Source organism: Oncorhynchus nerka, linkage group LG28 (assembly GCF_034236695.1).
Source record: "Oncorhynchus nerka isolate Pitt River linkage group LG28, Oner_Uvic_2.0, whole genome shotgun sequence".
Classification (NCBI taxonomy): domain Eukaryota; kingdom Metazoa; phylum Chordata; class Actinopteri; order Salmoniformes; family Salmonidae; genus Oncorhynchus; species Oncorhynchus nerka.
The window spans coordinates 70,565,572-70,582,468 of NC_088423.1; the positions used below are offsets into that span (position 1 = coordinate 70,565,572).

The following is a 16,897-nucleotide window of genomic DNA, read 5'->3' on the forward strand; positions in this document are numbered from 1 at the left end:
ATTACCTTAAGCGATATGGGGATAATTTTGTCACAAGAACAACACATGACATACCAACTGAGTGTTTTCTCCAAGCCAATCAGTCTGATTGTCTGTAAAGGTGACAATATTTAATATGCTGTCATCTCTAGGATATGTTTACTAGGCCTACTCTTAGTATGTGACAGGTTGCAGATGACAAGAATGCATGTGACAAGAATTTAAATTTCACATTTCACAATGTAAATTGTAGCCTAGGTTTAATCTATTCCTTGATTGGAAAACAGTAAAGTCAAACTTCAGTCATTGTATGACTTCTTGGACTGTACAGTAGCCTACCTTTATGTCAAAATAGGAACATCTTGAAACAATTACAGTTAATAATTGCTGCGACATTTTAAATGAGTAATTACTATCTATTAATTATTAGCTCAATTGAAAACCTTCACAATAACCCCCCCCCCCCCCCCCCCACACACACACACACACACATTATAATCTAAATGGATAATTGTGGAAGTGAATGCACAGTAGCCTATTACACAATTTCACTATTGTTTCTCATTGGACAGCGGTTAAACGCATGTTCCACACGCCTTCTGTCTCTCGGTGAAATCGCGACTGGTGTGGACTTGCAAATGAAGCGAATATGGAACGTTCGTCGCCAAGACAATCACCTTTACTTTCCAACGACTGAGATTTTTTTTCTCAATTTTTGACCTACCTATTTGGATTAAATCATAGCCTTCTGCGCGTGAAGGCAGAGTGCGGTTATTGGATCCGGAGGCGCTGGTTGCCCGCATTTGCAGAACGAATTGCATCGTTGTGGAGTTGTAATTTATCCAGGTTGCTCTCAAGTGACGCGCATAGCACATTCTAGGATTTTGGTGGGCGACAGTCGCACTTGTCCTCTGGTGTATTGAATTTCGTTGGCTGTATGGAGGGATGTCGGGATGGCTTGCACCAGGAGAACCAAAACTTTGGTGTCTACATGCGTGATCTTGAGTGGCATGACCAACATCGTGTGTCTGCTCTATGTTGGATGGGTCACTAATTATATCGCGAATGTATACATCAAAGTCCCTATGCCTGTCCCAGAGAAAAAGTTAGAAGGCGATAAGAAGGGGGAAACCCTACGGATCATAGAACGACTTGATCGACTTGAGAATGTGGTCAACCAGCACATACAAGGTAAAGTAACCACTACACGGAGCAAGTAGCCTTTACTTACCGTTTGAAAGATTCGGAGTTGCATATGTTTAATTGCATTGAATGGATGGTTTGCGATGCATTAATGATATCGACCTATGTGAATGAGCCTATATCTCCAAACTCAGCAAATAATGACATTGTTGATTTATAACATAAGATGACCCTAACATTTTCCTTTATGAATAATGTGACCAACATTTGTCATCCCCTTTGAGTGGTCTGCCTGTCTGGACCATGTGACAGAAAGGGAAAAGGACAAGGCTTCAAAGCCATTTATTATTCTTTTTCTAGTAGTCTATGTATTATAACTGGAGCATTTTGGCATGAAATATAATATAGTCTAGCTTTTTTTGTTTTGCATCTGCTTATTTTTCATACATATACATTTTGGCATAATTGTATTATGACTGTATTATGACTGCCTATTGTGAAACTATTAACGTTTGTTTTTCTGTCAGGCCAATAGTCTCATGAAGACTGTAGTGTAGACTGTGAATGTGAAAACTAGCCCAGCGTACTGTACGTATCTGCTACAATGTCATCTATTTTGAGCTTTAAAACTCAATGTCAAATGTACTGGGACTACATTTTGAAGGATGTTATATCAATGTAATATGTCACACACAGTATATACTGTACCCAAACAGAGGTTGGTCTGTTTTCCCCAGACATAGCGTTGGAGATACTGTTGAACTTGCAGCGAGTGAATTTCCACAGACATAATTTGTGTTATACTGTTCTTTATAGTATTATCTCACAAGCTCAATTGCTACAGAATGGGGCCATTAATTCAATTAATCTAATGGTAATCTGATATAAAAAAAAGACATTGAATATCCTTTTGACTTTGGATTCCTCTTGTGTTCTTGGGAATGTCTGGATTTCCCTTCTCAAATTCCTTCAGGCTTTGCCCCTAGCTTACAGCATACAGTTACTCCATACTCATACTGTAATTCTCTCCCTCCCTTTTTGTGTCATGATTTGAGCTTCACTCTTGTCAACACAAGAGAATAGTGTGAACCAGGCTCTGATTTGACAGGTAGAGTATGAGTTACAGGGAGACACCCATCCCTAGGTCACGGGCAGAGGTGGACTTCACTGAGCTGTGAGGCACCATACATAGTCAAGCCTGGCTGGCCAGTTGTGGTGCCAAGACTACATTTCACTATTTGGCACTGACAGAGAGCAGCCTGTTGAACAGCGCTCTGTACGTTTTCTGTGTAAGAGTGTCTGCCTAACTGTCTCATCTCCTCAGGAAATGTTTGGACTATTTGTGTTACTCAAAAGGGGAAATGTCGCATTCGGTCAGATTGTAAAGATCAATTCAATGTGGCAAGAAAACGGAAACACTGGAAGGACAGAATGCTCTCTGTCTATAGCACTATACTGTATGGATGACGGGAGGACTGATAAAACATGCCCTGTAACTCAGCTATACATGCATGTTGATTTGGAATGTATCATCACTCCGCCTATTAGAGGACCTCAGATTTGAGATAGGTTTGAAGACACGGCTTGGGCAGGCATAAAAAAAATGTGGATTCGTTTTGTAGAATAGTACACTAGGAAGACTACTACACAGAACACATCTAGAGTTCTGTTTATCTTGCCAATGTAACTGCCAAGAATGAAAACATTTCTAGTGTGCTGTCCCTGTAACTGTCTCTCTCACACACACACACACACACACACACACACACACACACACACACACACACACACACACACACACACACACACACACACACACACACGCACATACTTTTGTTTTACTATCCTTGTGGGGACCAACAAATATATTCCCATTCAAAATCCTATTTTCCCTAACCCTAAATCTAACCCTAACTCCTAAACCTCTAACCCTGACCTTAATTCTACCCATAATCCTTATTTTAACCCTAAACCTAGCTGCTAAGCCTAAAATATCCCTTTTCCTCGTGGGGACTGGCGAAATGTCCCCACTTATCCAAATGTTCTTGTTTGACTATCCTTGTGAGGACTTCTGGTCCCCACAAGGATAGTAAAACAAAACCACACACACCTCAAGCGCTGCTTGAGATGTAAAGATAATGCCCCATGTCCGACAGTGTGTCACTGCATGTGGGAAGGGAACATTTTCACCGGTACATTTTCACCATGTTGGACACAGACAGTCCGTTAAAATGTGTCTGACTGATGTCACCTCCATACTCAATATAATACGGCTTGAAAACTCCTCATATCAGTATTTGATGATTGAGGGCAGTGGTCTGCATTTGTCTAAAGAGCGCATAAGGCAGTGGTCCTCTGGTTTATTTTACCTCGGGGGAATGTATATTACCCCTGGGGATAACTAATGCTATGTTGCTGATTCAGAGGGAGATGATGATGCTATTTGATTGGAAGGCCTCAATCAAATCAACCTGTCAAATCAATTGAAAAGCCCTCTAAATCACAATGAGTGTTTACTCTTGAGAAGAGGAGCGAGAGAGGGTGTGTGTGTGTGTGTGTGTGTGTGTGTGTGTGTGTGTTACACTCCTTGCTGGAGGGCAGGTAATAAATGTTGTATAATGGAAGAAGACATGTATAGCCGATGGTTTTATCTTTTTGCATGGTTTTGGCTATAGAGCACTTATCTGCCTTGTTGCTTCCACAAAAATATCGCCCCCCGTATTCTGCCATGCCAAGTCAGTTTGCCCCCCCACATCCTTTCAATTAAATATTGAATGACATAATGGCTGCAAGAGGCAGCAGGCGTTGACCAAGTGTCATAATAATACATTATGCTTAACTTGCTGAATATAGGTTGAATATGGATCGAAAAAAGTGGTTCTCTTGATCTAACATTAGAACACAGGCGGTGTTCAGCTGATCTGCTGACTGTTGGGAAGCTACCCAAAATACTAATCAAATCATTGGCGATGCCAGGTTACTTTTGTTTTTTTGTAAATGTTACTTAATGCATCAAAGACTAACACGCAACCCAAACCGGCTACGCGCGTGCACCAACGTGCTCAAATTTATTTTGTCCCCCGACACCAAACGCAATCACGACACGCAGGTTAAAATATCAAAACAAACTCTGAACCAATGACAATAATTTGGGGACAGGTCGAAAAGCATTAATCATGTATGGCAATTTAGCTAGTTAGCTTGCACTTGCTAGCTAATTTGTCCTATTTAGCTAGCTTGCTGTTGCTAGATAATTTGTCCTGGGACATAAACATTGAGTTGTTATTTGACCTGAAATGCACAAGGTGCTCTACTCAATTAATCCACACATAAAGCAGCCAACCAAATCCTTTCTAGTCATCTCTCCTCCTTCCAGGCTTTTTCATCTTTCAACTTATATGGTGATTGGCATCTGCATTTTCATAGTATTACCACGACAACCGACAAAACATTTAGTCTTTCAATCACCCACGTGGGTATAACCAATGAGGAGATGGCACGTGGGTACCTGCTTCTATAAACCAATGAGGAGATGGGAGAGGCAGGACTTGCAGCGTGATCTGCGTCAGTAATAGGAATTACTTCTATTTTAGCCCTTGGCAACGCAGACGCTCATTGGTGCGCGCGAGCAGTTTCATTAGATATTTAGTTACAATCGGAAGTTGACATACACTTAGGTTGGAGTCATTAAATCTCGGTTTTCAACCACGCCAAAACTATAGTGTGTTAACAATACATTTGTGGAAAGTCGGTTAGAACATCTACTTTGCATGACACAAGTCATTTTCCAACAATTGTTCACAGACAGATTATTTCACTTATAATTCACTGTATTACAATTCCAGTGGTTCAGAAGTTTACATGCAATAAGTTGACTGTGCATTTAAACAGCTTGGGAAATTCCAGAAAATGATGTTATGGCTTTAGAAGCTTCTGATAGGCTAATTGACATCATTTGAGTCAATTGGAGGTGTACCTGTGGATGTATTTCAAGATCTACCTTCAAACTCAGTGCCTCTTTGCTTGACATCATGGGAAAATCAAAAGAAATCAGCCAAGACGTCAGAAAAAAAATGTAGACCTCCACAAGTCTGATTCATCCTTCGGAGCAATTTCCAAACGCCTGACGATACCACGTTCATCTGTACAAACAATAGTACGCACGTATAAACAACATGGAACCACACAGTCGTCATACCGCTTGGGAAGGAGACGCGTTCAGTCTTTTAGAGATGAATGTACTTTGGTGTGAAAAATACAAATCAATCCCAGAACAACAACAAAGGACATTGTGAAGATGCTGGAGGAAACAGGTACAAAAGTATCTATATCCACAGTAAAACGAGTCCTATATTGACATAACCTGAAAGGCCGCTCAGCAAGGAAGAAGCCACTGCTCCAAAACCGCCACAAAAAAGCCAGACTACGGTTTGCAACTGCACATGGGGACAAAGATCGTACTTTTTGGAGAAATGTCCTCTGGTCTGAAGAGACAAAAATCTAATATTTTGGGCTATAATGACCATCGTTTTGTTTGGAGGGAAAAGGGGGAGGCTTACAAGCCGAAGAACACCATCCCAACCGTGAAGCACGGGGGTGGCAGCATCATGTTGTGGGGGTGCTTTGCTGCAGGAGGGACTGGTGCACTTCACAAAATAGATGGCATCATGAGGGAGGAAACGTATGTGGATATATTGAAGCAACATCTCAAGACATCAATCAGGAAGTTAAAGCTTGGTCGCAAATTGGTCATCCAAATGGACAATGACCCCAAGCATACTTCCAAAGTTGTGGCAAAATGGCTTAAGGACAACAAAATCAAGGTATTGGAGTGACCATCACAAAGCCCTGACCTCAAACCTACAGAACATTTGTGGACAGGACTGATAAAGTGTGTCTGAGCAAGGAGGCCTACAAACCTGACTCAGTTACACCAGCTCTGTCAGGAGGAATGGGCTAAAATTCACCCAACTTATTGTGGGAAGCTTGTGGAAGGGTATCCAATACATTTGACCCAAGTTAAACAATTTAAAGGCAATGCTACCAAATACTAATTGAGTGTATGTAAACTTCTGACCCCCTGGGAATGTGATGAAAGAAAGAAAAGCTGAAATCATTCTCTCTACTATTATTCTGACATTTCACATTCTTAAAATAAAGTGGTGGTCCTAACTGACCTAAGACAGGGAATTTTTACTAGGATTAAATGTCAGATATTGTGAAAAACTGAGTTTAAATATATTTGGCTAAGGTGTATGTAAACTTCCGACTTCAACTGGAAGTACCCGGCTTTGTACTGGCAATCTTTATGTACTATTAAGGGGCCAATGAATATCCTCATTTCAGAGCAGAATGCAGAAATGCTGTAACCCTTTTCCCTCAAAGGGAAGTGGAGATACAGTATCTCATTCTCCCATGCTGCCTTTTAACTCTCAGAATGCCTCTTAGTAACTCCCACAGTTAATTACCTTTGCAGGTTATGGGTTGGTAGAATCTGGGTGTCAGGGTAGCATTGGTGCCATGGTAACAGAGTAGAAATGTTGTCCTTTCTCTACAGGGTGTCTGTTCTTTACAGAGTACAGCCTCAATGTATGTAGTGGTTTTGGGATTGACAATTTACTGGAATGACAAATTAAGATCTACCAATCCAAAGGGAATGTAGTGTCAGTGAAAGTGTGCTGAAGCAGGGGTGGAGTGTGAGAGTGTGGAAAGGGAGTCTCCAGAATGTTGATTTGCTTTACCAGTAATGGAACGATTATTGAGTTACAGAGAAACAAATGCACTGGAGGATGATTGCTAATGAAAACAATTAATTACCTTGAATCCAGAGGGCAAAAGCATCATGAAGAAAATCAAAATAAATTATAAATTGTAACCTCCCTTGCAAGTATTTCAGTTCCAAGAGTGTCCCCTGACAATTTACTCTAAACAGGAAACTATTTATGGCACTTCTTCAAGGCTGCTGTTCCATGTTTATTTGAATTAACTAATAAAATAGTGTCTTCGTGTAATTGTTGTTAGTCACTACTGTGATTCTGAGGTAGATTTATGTCTCATTTCTGAAGAAGTGTAAGGAGGAGGTTATTTTTACGGTTTACTCCGTATCTGCTATAATATCTAGAAAGCAACGTACAGATAATTCAGAACAGCGTTTAGAAGTGTCCCACTGAAACAAAAGCATTTGACAGCCCTCTCTGGCTATACCATGATTAAGATGGTCCCATGCAGACTCTGCCTCTCCTCTGTACCCAACCATCATCCCAAGCAATTTGTCTCAGTCCCTCATATCTGCCCAGTCTATTTGCTAAGTGCATACATGGGCACAAAGACAGCTTGTGTTCCACCATACAGACTTTTTAGGGAAGGCTCATCTCCATGTGGCGAAACGAGGAAGCTGAGTGAAGGTGACAGTAACTTAGACAAATTGGAGTGCTTTGTTTTTACATGCTAGATTGTCTACCCATATTCGTCTGCCATCCCATTTACTTCATAATTCATGCCTCTGAGTAAGAAAGTAACATTTTGGTTTGAGCAGAAAAAGCCCTTTATTTCTGGAGTTCTACAGTCTTTCTAGTTTTCTAATACTGTATTATTCTTTGATGTATTGATTTATGAGTAGGACTGTTTTCTCATAGAGCAGGAAACATACCAGGATGTACTACACAGGGGAAATGCACAAACTCATTTTCTTATTTAGGAATTCATACAGAAACTCGGTGGTGCAAATCGAGGTCGTGCAGAGCACAGAACAGTCGATGACTGCATTCGAAAACAGGTCTGGAGAAATTTACAGATGTAGGATCTTAATTTGAGCTATTTCGCTACAGCAGGAAAATAATCCTGTGAAGTGTTATGTGGATTATAATTCATGTACATTTTTGTAGGGGTTGATGCATTTTTCAAAGGGAAAATCAAGTCTGAAATTTTCAATTACAAATTACAAACTTCAGAAGCTTTTTTAAACCTTAAATACACTACATGTCCTGCATTTCAGGGAGGTTCAACTGCAACACAGTGATCAAATTAAGATCCTATATCTGTAATGAAGATGTCTTATTCCGTAGGTAGTGTGTGCAGGTTAAGACATTTAAGGTAGGGTATCGCTGGAGCTTATTGGCAAAGAGGAAAATAAGAGTTGTTCTTATTGCATACCTTATTTCTCTATGCCTCAGCACCTCTCCCTGATGAATCAGCAGACTACAGTTGTAGGATCTTAATTTGATCACCCTGTTGCAGGAGAACTTTCAAACGTAGTGTATTTGAGGTTTAAAAAGGCTTCTGAAGTTTGACATTTTCACAGACATTTCAGACTGAATTTACCCTTATGAAAAATGTATCAACCTCTACAAAAATGTATATTAATTATAATCTACATAATAATTCACATTTCCTGTTGCTGCAGGATATTTTAACCACTGTAGCAAACTGGCTCAAATGAATATCCTACATATGTATCCTGCTGAAGGTTGGTGTGAACCATGGATTGATAACCCAGAGACTGAAGGAAGTGAGACAGAGAGAGATGATGACGGGAAGGAAGGAAGAGACTCAGCAGGAGACTGCATCACCAGTGGCCTGCCCGAGGATTCATCACTGTTAACCCTAATTGGGATGTTAATCAAAATGCATATGTCTCATCGTGTCCCCTACTCACTGGCTCCCAGGGCTCATAAAACATTAATAATCCATCACTGATCCAGAAGTGAACCGAATGGACCTAACTAACTGTTATACTGTGGGTCATTGTGTGTTATTCTATGATAGTTATTCATTGCCACGTGCGTAGCTGTGAGACTATTGAGGTTGCTGCTGTGTCATTGTTGTTGAACCGCCAGTGAGTGAAACAACTCCCTCCTGCGTTACTGTTCTTATTACGGAGTGTACTGAGTGGAGAGGCTTTCTAACTTATACTAACTATTGAGTGAATGAAGCAGCTAATTACAGAGGAGACACTTTTTTTCTCCCATATCTTGAGCAGGGGATTCTAATTAGCGGCAATGGGACCTAATTGCTAGTTAATTAGAGGGAATGAAGGACCTGTGAGGAGCTATGAATATAGGCCCAATCAGCCAGAGTTGAACATTCCCTGATCCTGACAGAAATTAGTGCTCTATTGCAGACTGGCATTTGTGCTGATGTATTGGGAGAGAGTGCTACTAAGGCATCTCATACCCACAGGATGTTGAAAATCAGCCTCAATTATCACCATGTCTCATTTGATAATTTTTTCCCTGGAACTTAATTACTTCGTGCCGCTAAATTCTCCTGTTATCTAATTGTTTTTCAGTATTCCTCACAAACCACCTGAAGGCAACACACACACCACACAGGTTTATTATCAGATGTTCATTAAAATCACTACAGCAATTAGCATCTGGCCACTTTTGTCCACTGGGCTGCAACACGTCCTGTTATTCATAATAGTTATCACCAATCCATATAATCACAATCTGCCCTGTGCGCATTAAAGACATGCCCCATTCATGCTGTCGTGTTTTCTTATAGTGCACATTAATACTACCAGTTATAGTAATGTGCCTTCCTGTGTAGGCTATCTTTATATTCATTCATTCATCATTATATTGAACATATTGCAAGTACAGTAGGGCTGTGGGGGTCATGAAATTTTGTCAGACGGTGATTATCAAGCAAATAACTGCCGGTCTCACGGCAATTGACTGTTAATTAACATAAACACGTTTAGCATCTCCTGGCTTCCACACATAGCGTCCAAGCTACTGATGCAGACCTTTGGAACATCTACATTTTAAAAAGGTTAATAAATCCATGTAATATAGCCTAGACCTTCACAATAAATCCATGATTTATTTTAGACAGGTATAAAAAAAAAACATGATGTGAAGAAAATGTAGTCTATTTCAGAAGAACCAGAATAGCAGTTGTCCTTATGTTAGGCCCTGATCTGGTTATGCCATATGGCTGTGGGATACACTAGTTCATTTAGCAACAAGAGTTGCTTAGAATCCACACAATTTAAAAAGTATTTTATAGTATGAAGAATACAATTGAACATAGCTGAATAAAATTGAAAAAATATTTTCTTCAAACGATTTCCAAGGAAGTGCACGCAATTCTGTGTTGAGCGGTTCACAAAGAAATAGGTCTCATATATGCTTAATATCGAGTTATTTATGCAACTTTAGTTGTGATATAAACTTTGGGCTATATGTTTAGATTTTAATACATTCTGAAGCTGCACGATGCAACTCTAATGATGATTGGAAAAAATTCTCATGAAAGGCATGAGCTCTGATTTGTTTCTTGTGCAGGCTGCACAAACTTCATCAATCACTCATTCTCAATTTGACAAGCACTTGATAATATTCTCAACAGACTATGAATTTCCCAGCAGCATCCCCCTTGTGTGGCCATAATGCCCCCTAAAAAAATCCATGCCTTTTGCGGTGGACATTGTGCCCTTGGGCTTAATATAACAATTATAATTCCCTTCTCCCGGCTGTGGCACTCCAAAGCGCCTCTCACTCATGTGGCGCCCTCAGATATCTCAATTCTTAGCCAATGCATTATCAGGTCCTTCTCACAGGCATCTCAGCTAAGAAGTAGGCTACAAGTGAAGACAGACACATCGGAGACGTAACTGCGCGTATCCCTCTTATCGAGTTCCGAGGCGCATATTGAAGATGTTAGAAGAACTAGGCTTACCGAGCAGCTAAAGCACTAGCCTATGTCAATCTACTATCCCCAATAGTACAAAAGTTGACCTAAAAATGTTTAAAAGCAATGAGGCTGATGCAACAGATTACAACATTTGACTTAAAATGTTGATAAACAATTAGGCTATTTCTTCAAATCATAAATGCAGCAATGCGTACACGGCAGTAAGCTATAAGCGCGAATGTTACAAAATGCAATCAATTAGCAGGAAAACACTGTTCTCAAAAATGACTGCAAATGCATACGGTACATGCAACAATTTCAAATACTTTACTGAGTTACAGTTTAAATAAGGAAATCAGTCAATTGATATAAATTCACAAGGCCCTAATCTATGGATTTCACATGGCTGGGCAGGGATGCACCCTTGGCAGATGGGCCCACCCACTGGGGAGCCAGGCCCAGCCAATCAGAATGAGTTTTTCCCCACAAAAGGACTTCATTGCAGACACAAATAGTCCTCACTTTAATTGTGATTCAAAAAGTATCAAACATATAGGCCTATGGACTAAGCTACAGGAGGTGTGAGGTGTGAGGTGTGCAACCTTTTTTTTAAAGTAGCAAAAAAAAGGCATGCACTGTTTCTTGCCTTACTACACACACTGGGCATCATTCACAAGTGATAATACATCATTCACAAGAATTGTCACCCAATCAGATGATTCTTAACTTAATGTTGTCTTTTCATATTCTCAATAATATATATGTGAAATTGGTTTTGATTTAGAATAGACCATTATCATGCTCCTGTCTCGAAACATGCACTTAAATCGTGAATGGAGGACACTTTTAACCCATGGTTCATTTTTATGCCAGCCAGGAAGGCTATGCTCCTGTTGTTAAGCAAAGCAATCTGCTTTAATATTAGGATAAATAAATATAGTAGACTTAGCCTATAGAAAGCTGATGGGATCCTCCTATTTTTAAAAGAGGCCATCAAAACTGTTTTCTCACGCAATTGCATAGCCTATAGAAATGTTGCGCAAAAGAGCTTATATGCTCTCATGAAGTGTTTGATTTGATTTTTCGAAAACATTTGCATTGATGTCAGAGTGATTCGAGGGACAATAGAGTGCTGAGTACCAGGCAGTTAGCAAGTTTGTTAGGCTACTAATGACCATCAGCAGAATCAGAGCTTGGAGAAGCCAAGTTACCATGACTAAATGGTCTTGTGGAATTTGGTGGTAATACGGTCAACGAAACAGCCCTAATCCCAAGCATGTTCAACTGTCACTGGGCATTAGTGAAGTCCATCATTAGCCATACTACTGTAGTTGTATTGATGTGGACATGTAGACATGTTGTAGTAAAACTAGTAATGTATGATTGCAGTCTAGATGTGAAGTTGTCATATACTGAAAGGGAACGTAAGACAGCACCCTTCTGTCTGTTTCAAGGCCAGAAGAGACCGTTGCAGGTGAAGACAAAGAGTCATTCTGGCCTCATTGCGTCAGGAGTTTTGGCTGAAGCCAAAAACGTTTGCAAGCAATGATGTTCTTTGAAATGCTGTTAGTGGTAAAAGCATGCAGGTACAAAGACTATAAGTGATGATTTGCTTTGAAGCCAGAGGAGCGTGCACGGTTCGGTTAAATCCCATTGAGTGCACCCGCTGTTGTTTTTTTGTTGTAAACCACAGACGACTCAAAAGATTAACTTTGAACAGATGTTATTATGAGGGGGAAATCATCCATGCCTGCACTACCAAACCTCTCCATTCCTGCCAGTGGGCAGAGGGCAGAGGTTTAGTCATCTCTGTCTCATCGACTGACTAATCTCGTATGGAAGGACAGACCTGTAGAAGCAGACAGTGGCCTATCAAGACACTCAAATTAAGTGTAGCTCACTCAAGAGACTGTCTTGAAACATAACGTTGGATTGGGTTTAATAGTTGTGTTTTAAAGTTTTTTTTAAGCAGCTTCCCAGGAACGGTTCAGGTATGCTTCAAGGCAAGCCCCTAATCTGCTCTGCTCAGAAAGAAGACCCAATGATGTGTAAACCTTCCCACTGTGTTAACTTTGCAACCTGTGTCGGTGTGTTTCGCCTCTGGCATTACCATGTAGGCGCGTCTTGTAACCTTTGAATCGAGAGAAAATTGCTTCAAAGAATATCAACCACTCTCATTATCCCATCCTCTTTTGATAACTTCATTCACCTTACGTCAGAGAGAAACCCTAATTATTTTCACTTTAAGTTGTGACATTAGCATGAAAGACAGTAGCCTTAAATTCTAATTTTAAGAGAATGATAATGTATTTACCCTCCAAGTTCAACTCACTCTTCCTCTTCTCTCCAGTTGAACTTGAAAGCCCCGTGTTACATTTGCATTAGCATACGTCAGATCCGAGGACAGATAGTAGCCTGTCCTCTGCTGTTTCAGTAAACTATTAGACTTGGGGTGTTGGTGTCAGATGCCTCATGTTGAAGAGCACAGACCACAGGGCTGGTGGAGGAGAGCCCTTTATGCATCTGTTTCCACAGGGAACCACTACAGAGACGACTTTGTGTTACTGTAGGACGTGATGCTAGGTGAAGTTATCAGGCCCTTTGAAGCTCAGAGCTTGCACCTGAATTGCATCAGAGTCACAGGGGACATCTTCCACATTGACTGCAGCAGGTGAATCAGCAGAAACAATGTGGGGGTATTTATCATACACAATATTCAGAAGTTTCAAATATTTTCTGTTTTAAATGTTAAAAAGGTCTCTTCAACTTGTCAACACTGGTTAAGTCCTGTCCACCTCTCAAGAGCTGTCACTATGTCACTGCAGGCCATACCTGAAGGAATGCCCAGAGATATGAGTGGTGTTCTGAATCATGGCATCTCTACTCCTGAAATAGTCTGAGTGATGTATTACTTGTTCCCACAACTGCCTCTGACACACAGGCATCACAGATGTGTGCTCAATTAACATGAGGTTTTTGTACATTTGAGAGACATTGATCTGTAAACCTGTGTGGTTTCTATATTCCACTTCCTCATGAAACCTTCATCTTCTGCAGGCGTTGTTTTTGTTTTCAAAACCTCATCTGTGAATGTTTGTATCTCAAAGAGCTGCTGTTCTTTCTATTGATTTAGTATCAAGGCCATCAGCTTGTATAGAGAAGTAGCCCACGCCAGTCAGAGGCTGAAGTGGAGCCAGAATCTTTGGTCATAAAATGAGTTTATGCCAGGAGTGCTCTGCTCTGCTCTGCCAGCCTCTCTCCTCTGCCTCTCTGTTCCGCCTCCTCACTGCACAAGTGCAAGCCATCAAATATTCACTGCTACCTTTAGAATGCAAATGCAAAGTGTTAAAATAGATCCAATATGTTTTAAGGTGGTGATACTGGAAGGACTGAAGTCATTACACATTCTCCCAAAATATACTTATACTTATTCTCCCTCCACTGAATTTTGTACAGAACTCTCATGAACTCAGATTGAGCATTCCAACAGCGGTAGTGTTGGCTCGCTGCAGTCTGATTCTGTTGGACCCACAAAAGGCTCCTTGAAATGGTAGTGGTGCATTCATCAAAGAGGATAGCCTGAAGTGTATGATGTGCATCAGCTAGTACTTCTCACACTCATGACATGACCCCTCAGACCTCAGGTCACAGGTTCAGGTTCAGCCTCATTAGCTACTCCCGCTCTCTATCAGTTATTTAATCAATTCCCTAAACCGCAATTATTCAGATAAACATCTATGTGAAGACAAATAGCACAGCGTGGAGAAGGTTAGAGGAATGTTAACAACAAACCCGATGCAGGTATTACATTCTAAAGTTAGTTCCACAACAGTGTATTGTATTCGCTTGTTACATGTTTATATCAACTCTGACGACAATTCCCCATTGTAGAAAGGATAGTACAGTACTGCTCTGTAACAAAATAACTATTTGTCTGATACATCTGCCGCAGAGGGACAAGAGTGAGCCATGGAAATAAAAATGCTAAAAACAAATTAGCTCCCTATTTAAAAACGAGATGGAGAACAAGCTATGTTTTTTTATGCAATATAATAGGGTTCTTAGAACTCTGTGTCTGTGTGAACTGAGAGGAGCTTTTGAGATAGGGGTATCTGGAGCTGACAATTGATTTATGCCATAGAATGAGTTGGTGTTTCTGTACTGTGAAGTACCAGGGACAAGATCAGAGCCTTGTCTTAGGGGACAAACTCTGTACAGTCTTCATAGCAAATGCTATCTGCCTGGGGGATATCCCTTTCTCATATATCAAGTCTCACCTTGGGACTCATTCCACACATCTGTTGTTTGTCATGTAGACTAAGGGGGGTATCTTTGCCATATAAAAGCTTTTGGTATTCTTTGTGTCGGAGGGTGGTTTGTCGACCAGCCATCGTTATTGCAGGGCACTCACGTCATTCACTTGTGTGTGTGTGACCTGCTCTCCTTATTAGTAAGTGAATAAAGATTTAGTTTAAGTATAACTCTGACTTGTGTGATAATATAGAAATAACCACTACAGCTATGAAGGAAAAATACTGGAGTTTTGGTGCAGGTACAGCCAACTAGTGCAAAACTAATATTGCGATATATTCAAACTGATACGATACAATATATTGTAAAAAATAATATCCTTATATTAAACTGAACAAATGTTTTCCCCCATCTCTAGTAATAACTCTACAGCAGGCATGCTGCACAGAGCACAATGCAAATAATGCCTATTTAGTAACAATATATTATTTCTTTGTTCACAGCTTTGAATGTCTTCATGCTATGGTTGGAGAATATTGTCCAGCCACCAGCAGCTTGAGAAGAACAGAAAAGAGAATGGTCTTGATTTGAAAGGCTACAGGGTATTGTGTTACTTCTGAAGGCTCTAAATGGATACTTCTGAGCTGCCTTTCATAAAAACCCAATTTGAAGCTTTGGAAAACAGATATTCTGACAAAACATGACAGGAAGGATATAGCCACCAGGCAGGGCTTTGTCAGTCTGGCACAGAGGGCAATGGCAGCCATCAGCGGCCAACCGCTCTGTCTGACCTTAGGTGTTAGCGAAGCTGCACAGTGAAAACCTTCCCTCTCATGTGCTTTAGTGGGGCATCTGCGGAGTGGTGATAAGGAGTGGACTGTTTAATTTTTTCCCTCACTGCAGACATTTTCAAGTCCATTAAATCTCTCATAGCACTTTCTGGAATTTAAGTTAGGGCAATTGTTTGGTTCAGAATTTATGAATTTGCAACCCCATTCGTGATAGTGATAGCACATGTTGTAAAATGATAGCTGGGTTTATTGTCATAAACCCCTCAAACAGTAAGGTAAGCATGGATGTGCTTTACTCTGATTACAGAATTATTGAACATCTAAGCATTTCTTCCCTCTCACTGTGCTGCATATGCCAGGAGACTCTGCCATTTTCTATGAATTAGAGCTACAGTTTAAACTTAATCTTATCACATCTGAGTATCGGTGTTACTGCCAATTCCACATCCCCTAGTCAATTTCAATTAATCAAGTTCACCTCACATGGGAGTTTTACTTCGTTTGATGATTTTGAAGGGAACACTTCTTTTAATAGTATAAGAACGATGGCTCTAGTGTTTTCTATGCCAGGAGATAGAATCAGCATAGACGTGTGTGATGTAGAATGCTTTTTTTCTCCAAAATGCAGAGACTTCCAGGGACTACACACTGTCAAAAGTCTCATCAATGAATTAGACTGTAAACCGTAGGTGATTCACCTTAAAGTCAACAATTGAAATGCATTTTCCTCCATGGTTATCTATTGTTCTATTGTTTTCTTGAGACATAGGTTGTGGATAAATATGTTTAATTTAACCTTTTTAACTAGGCAAGTCAGTTAAGAACAAATTCTTATTTACAATGACGACCTACTGGGAAACAGTGGGTTAACTGCCTTGTTCAGGGGCAGAACAACAGATTTTTACCTTGTCAGCTCGGGGATTCGATCCAGCAACCTTTACTGTTACTGTCCAAACGCTTTAACCACTAGGCTACCTGCCACCCAATATAAGCTTGTTGTTTTCATAACTGTTCACAAACTCTTCAGCACTCCCATAATCTAATGCCGCAACTAGTCGCAACTAGGAAACTCGTACATTTCCGACTTGCTAACA

At 40.4% G+C, this 16,897-nt stretch overlaps 1 protein-coding gene across 1 annotated transcript in view; it reads left to right on the forward strand.

The window, feature by feature from the left end:
- The first annotated feature begins 550 nt into the window (after window positions 1–550).
- Window positions 551–16,897, forward strand: part of LOC115113634 (polypeptide N-acetylgalactosaminyltransferase 18-like) — an 87,638-nt gene continuing 71,291 nt past the window's right edge. Inside the window, exon 1 of the mRNA XM_029641495.2 lies at window positions 551–1,170. Coding sequence (XP_029497355.1) covers window positions 933–1,170 — 238 coding nt within the window. The 5' untranslated portion in view covers window positions 551–932. The remainder of the gene's footprint in view (window positions 1,171–16,897) is intronic.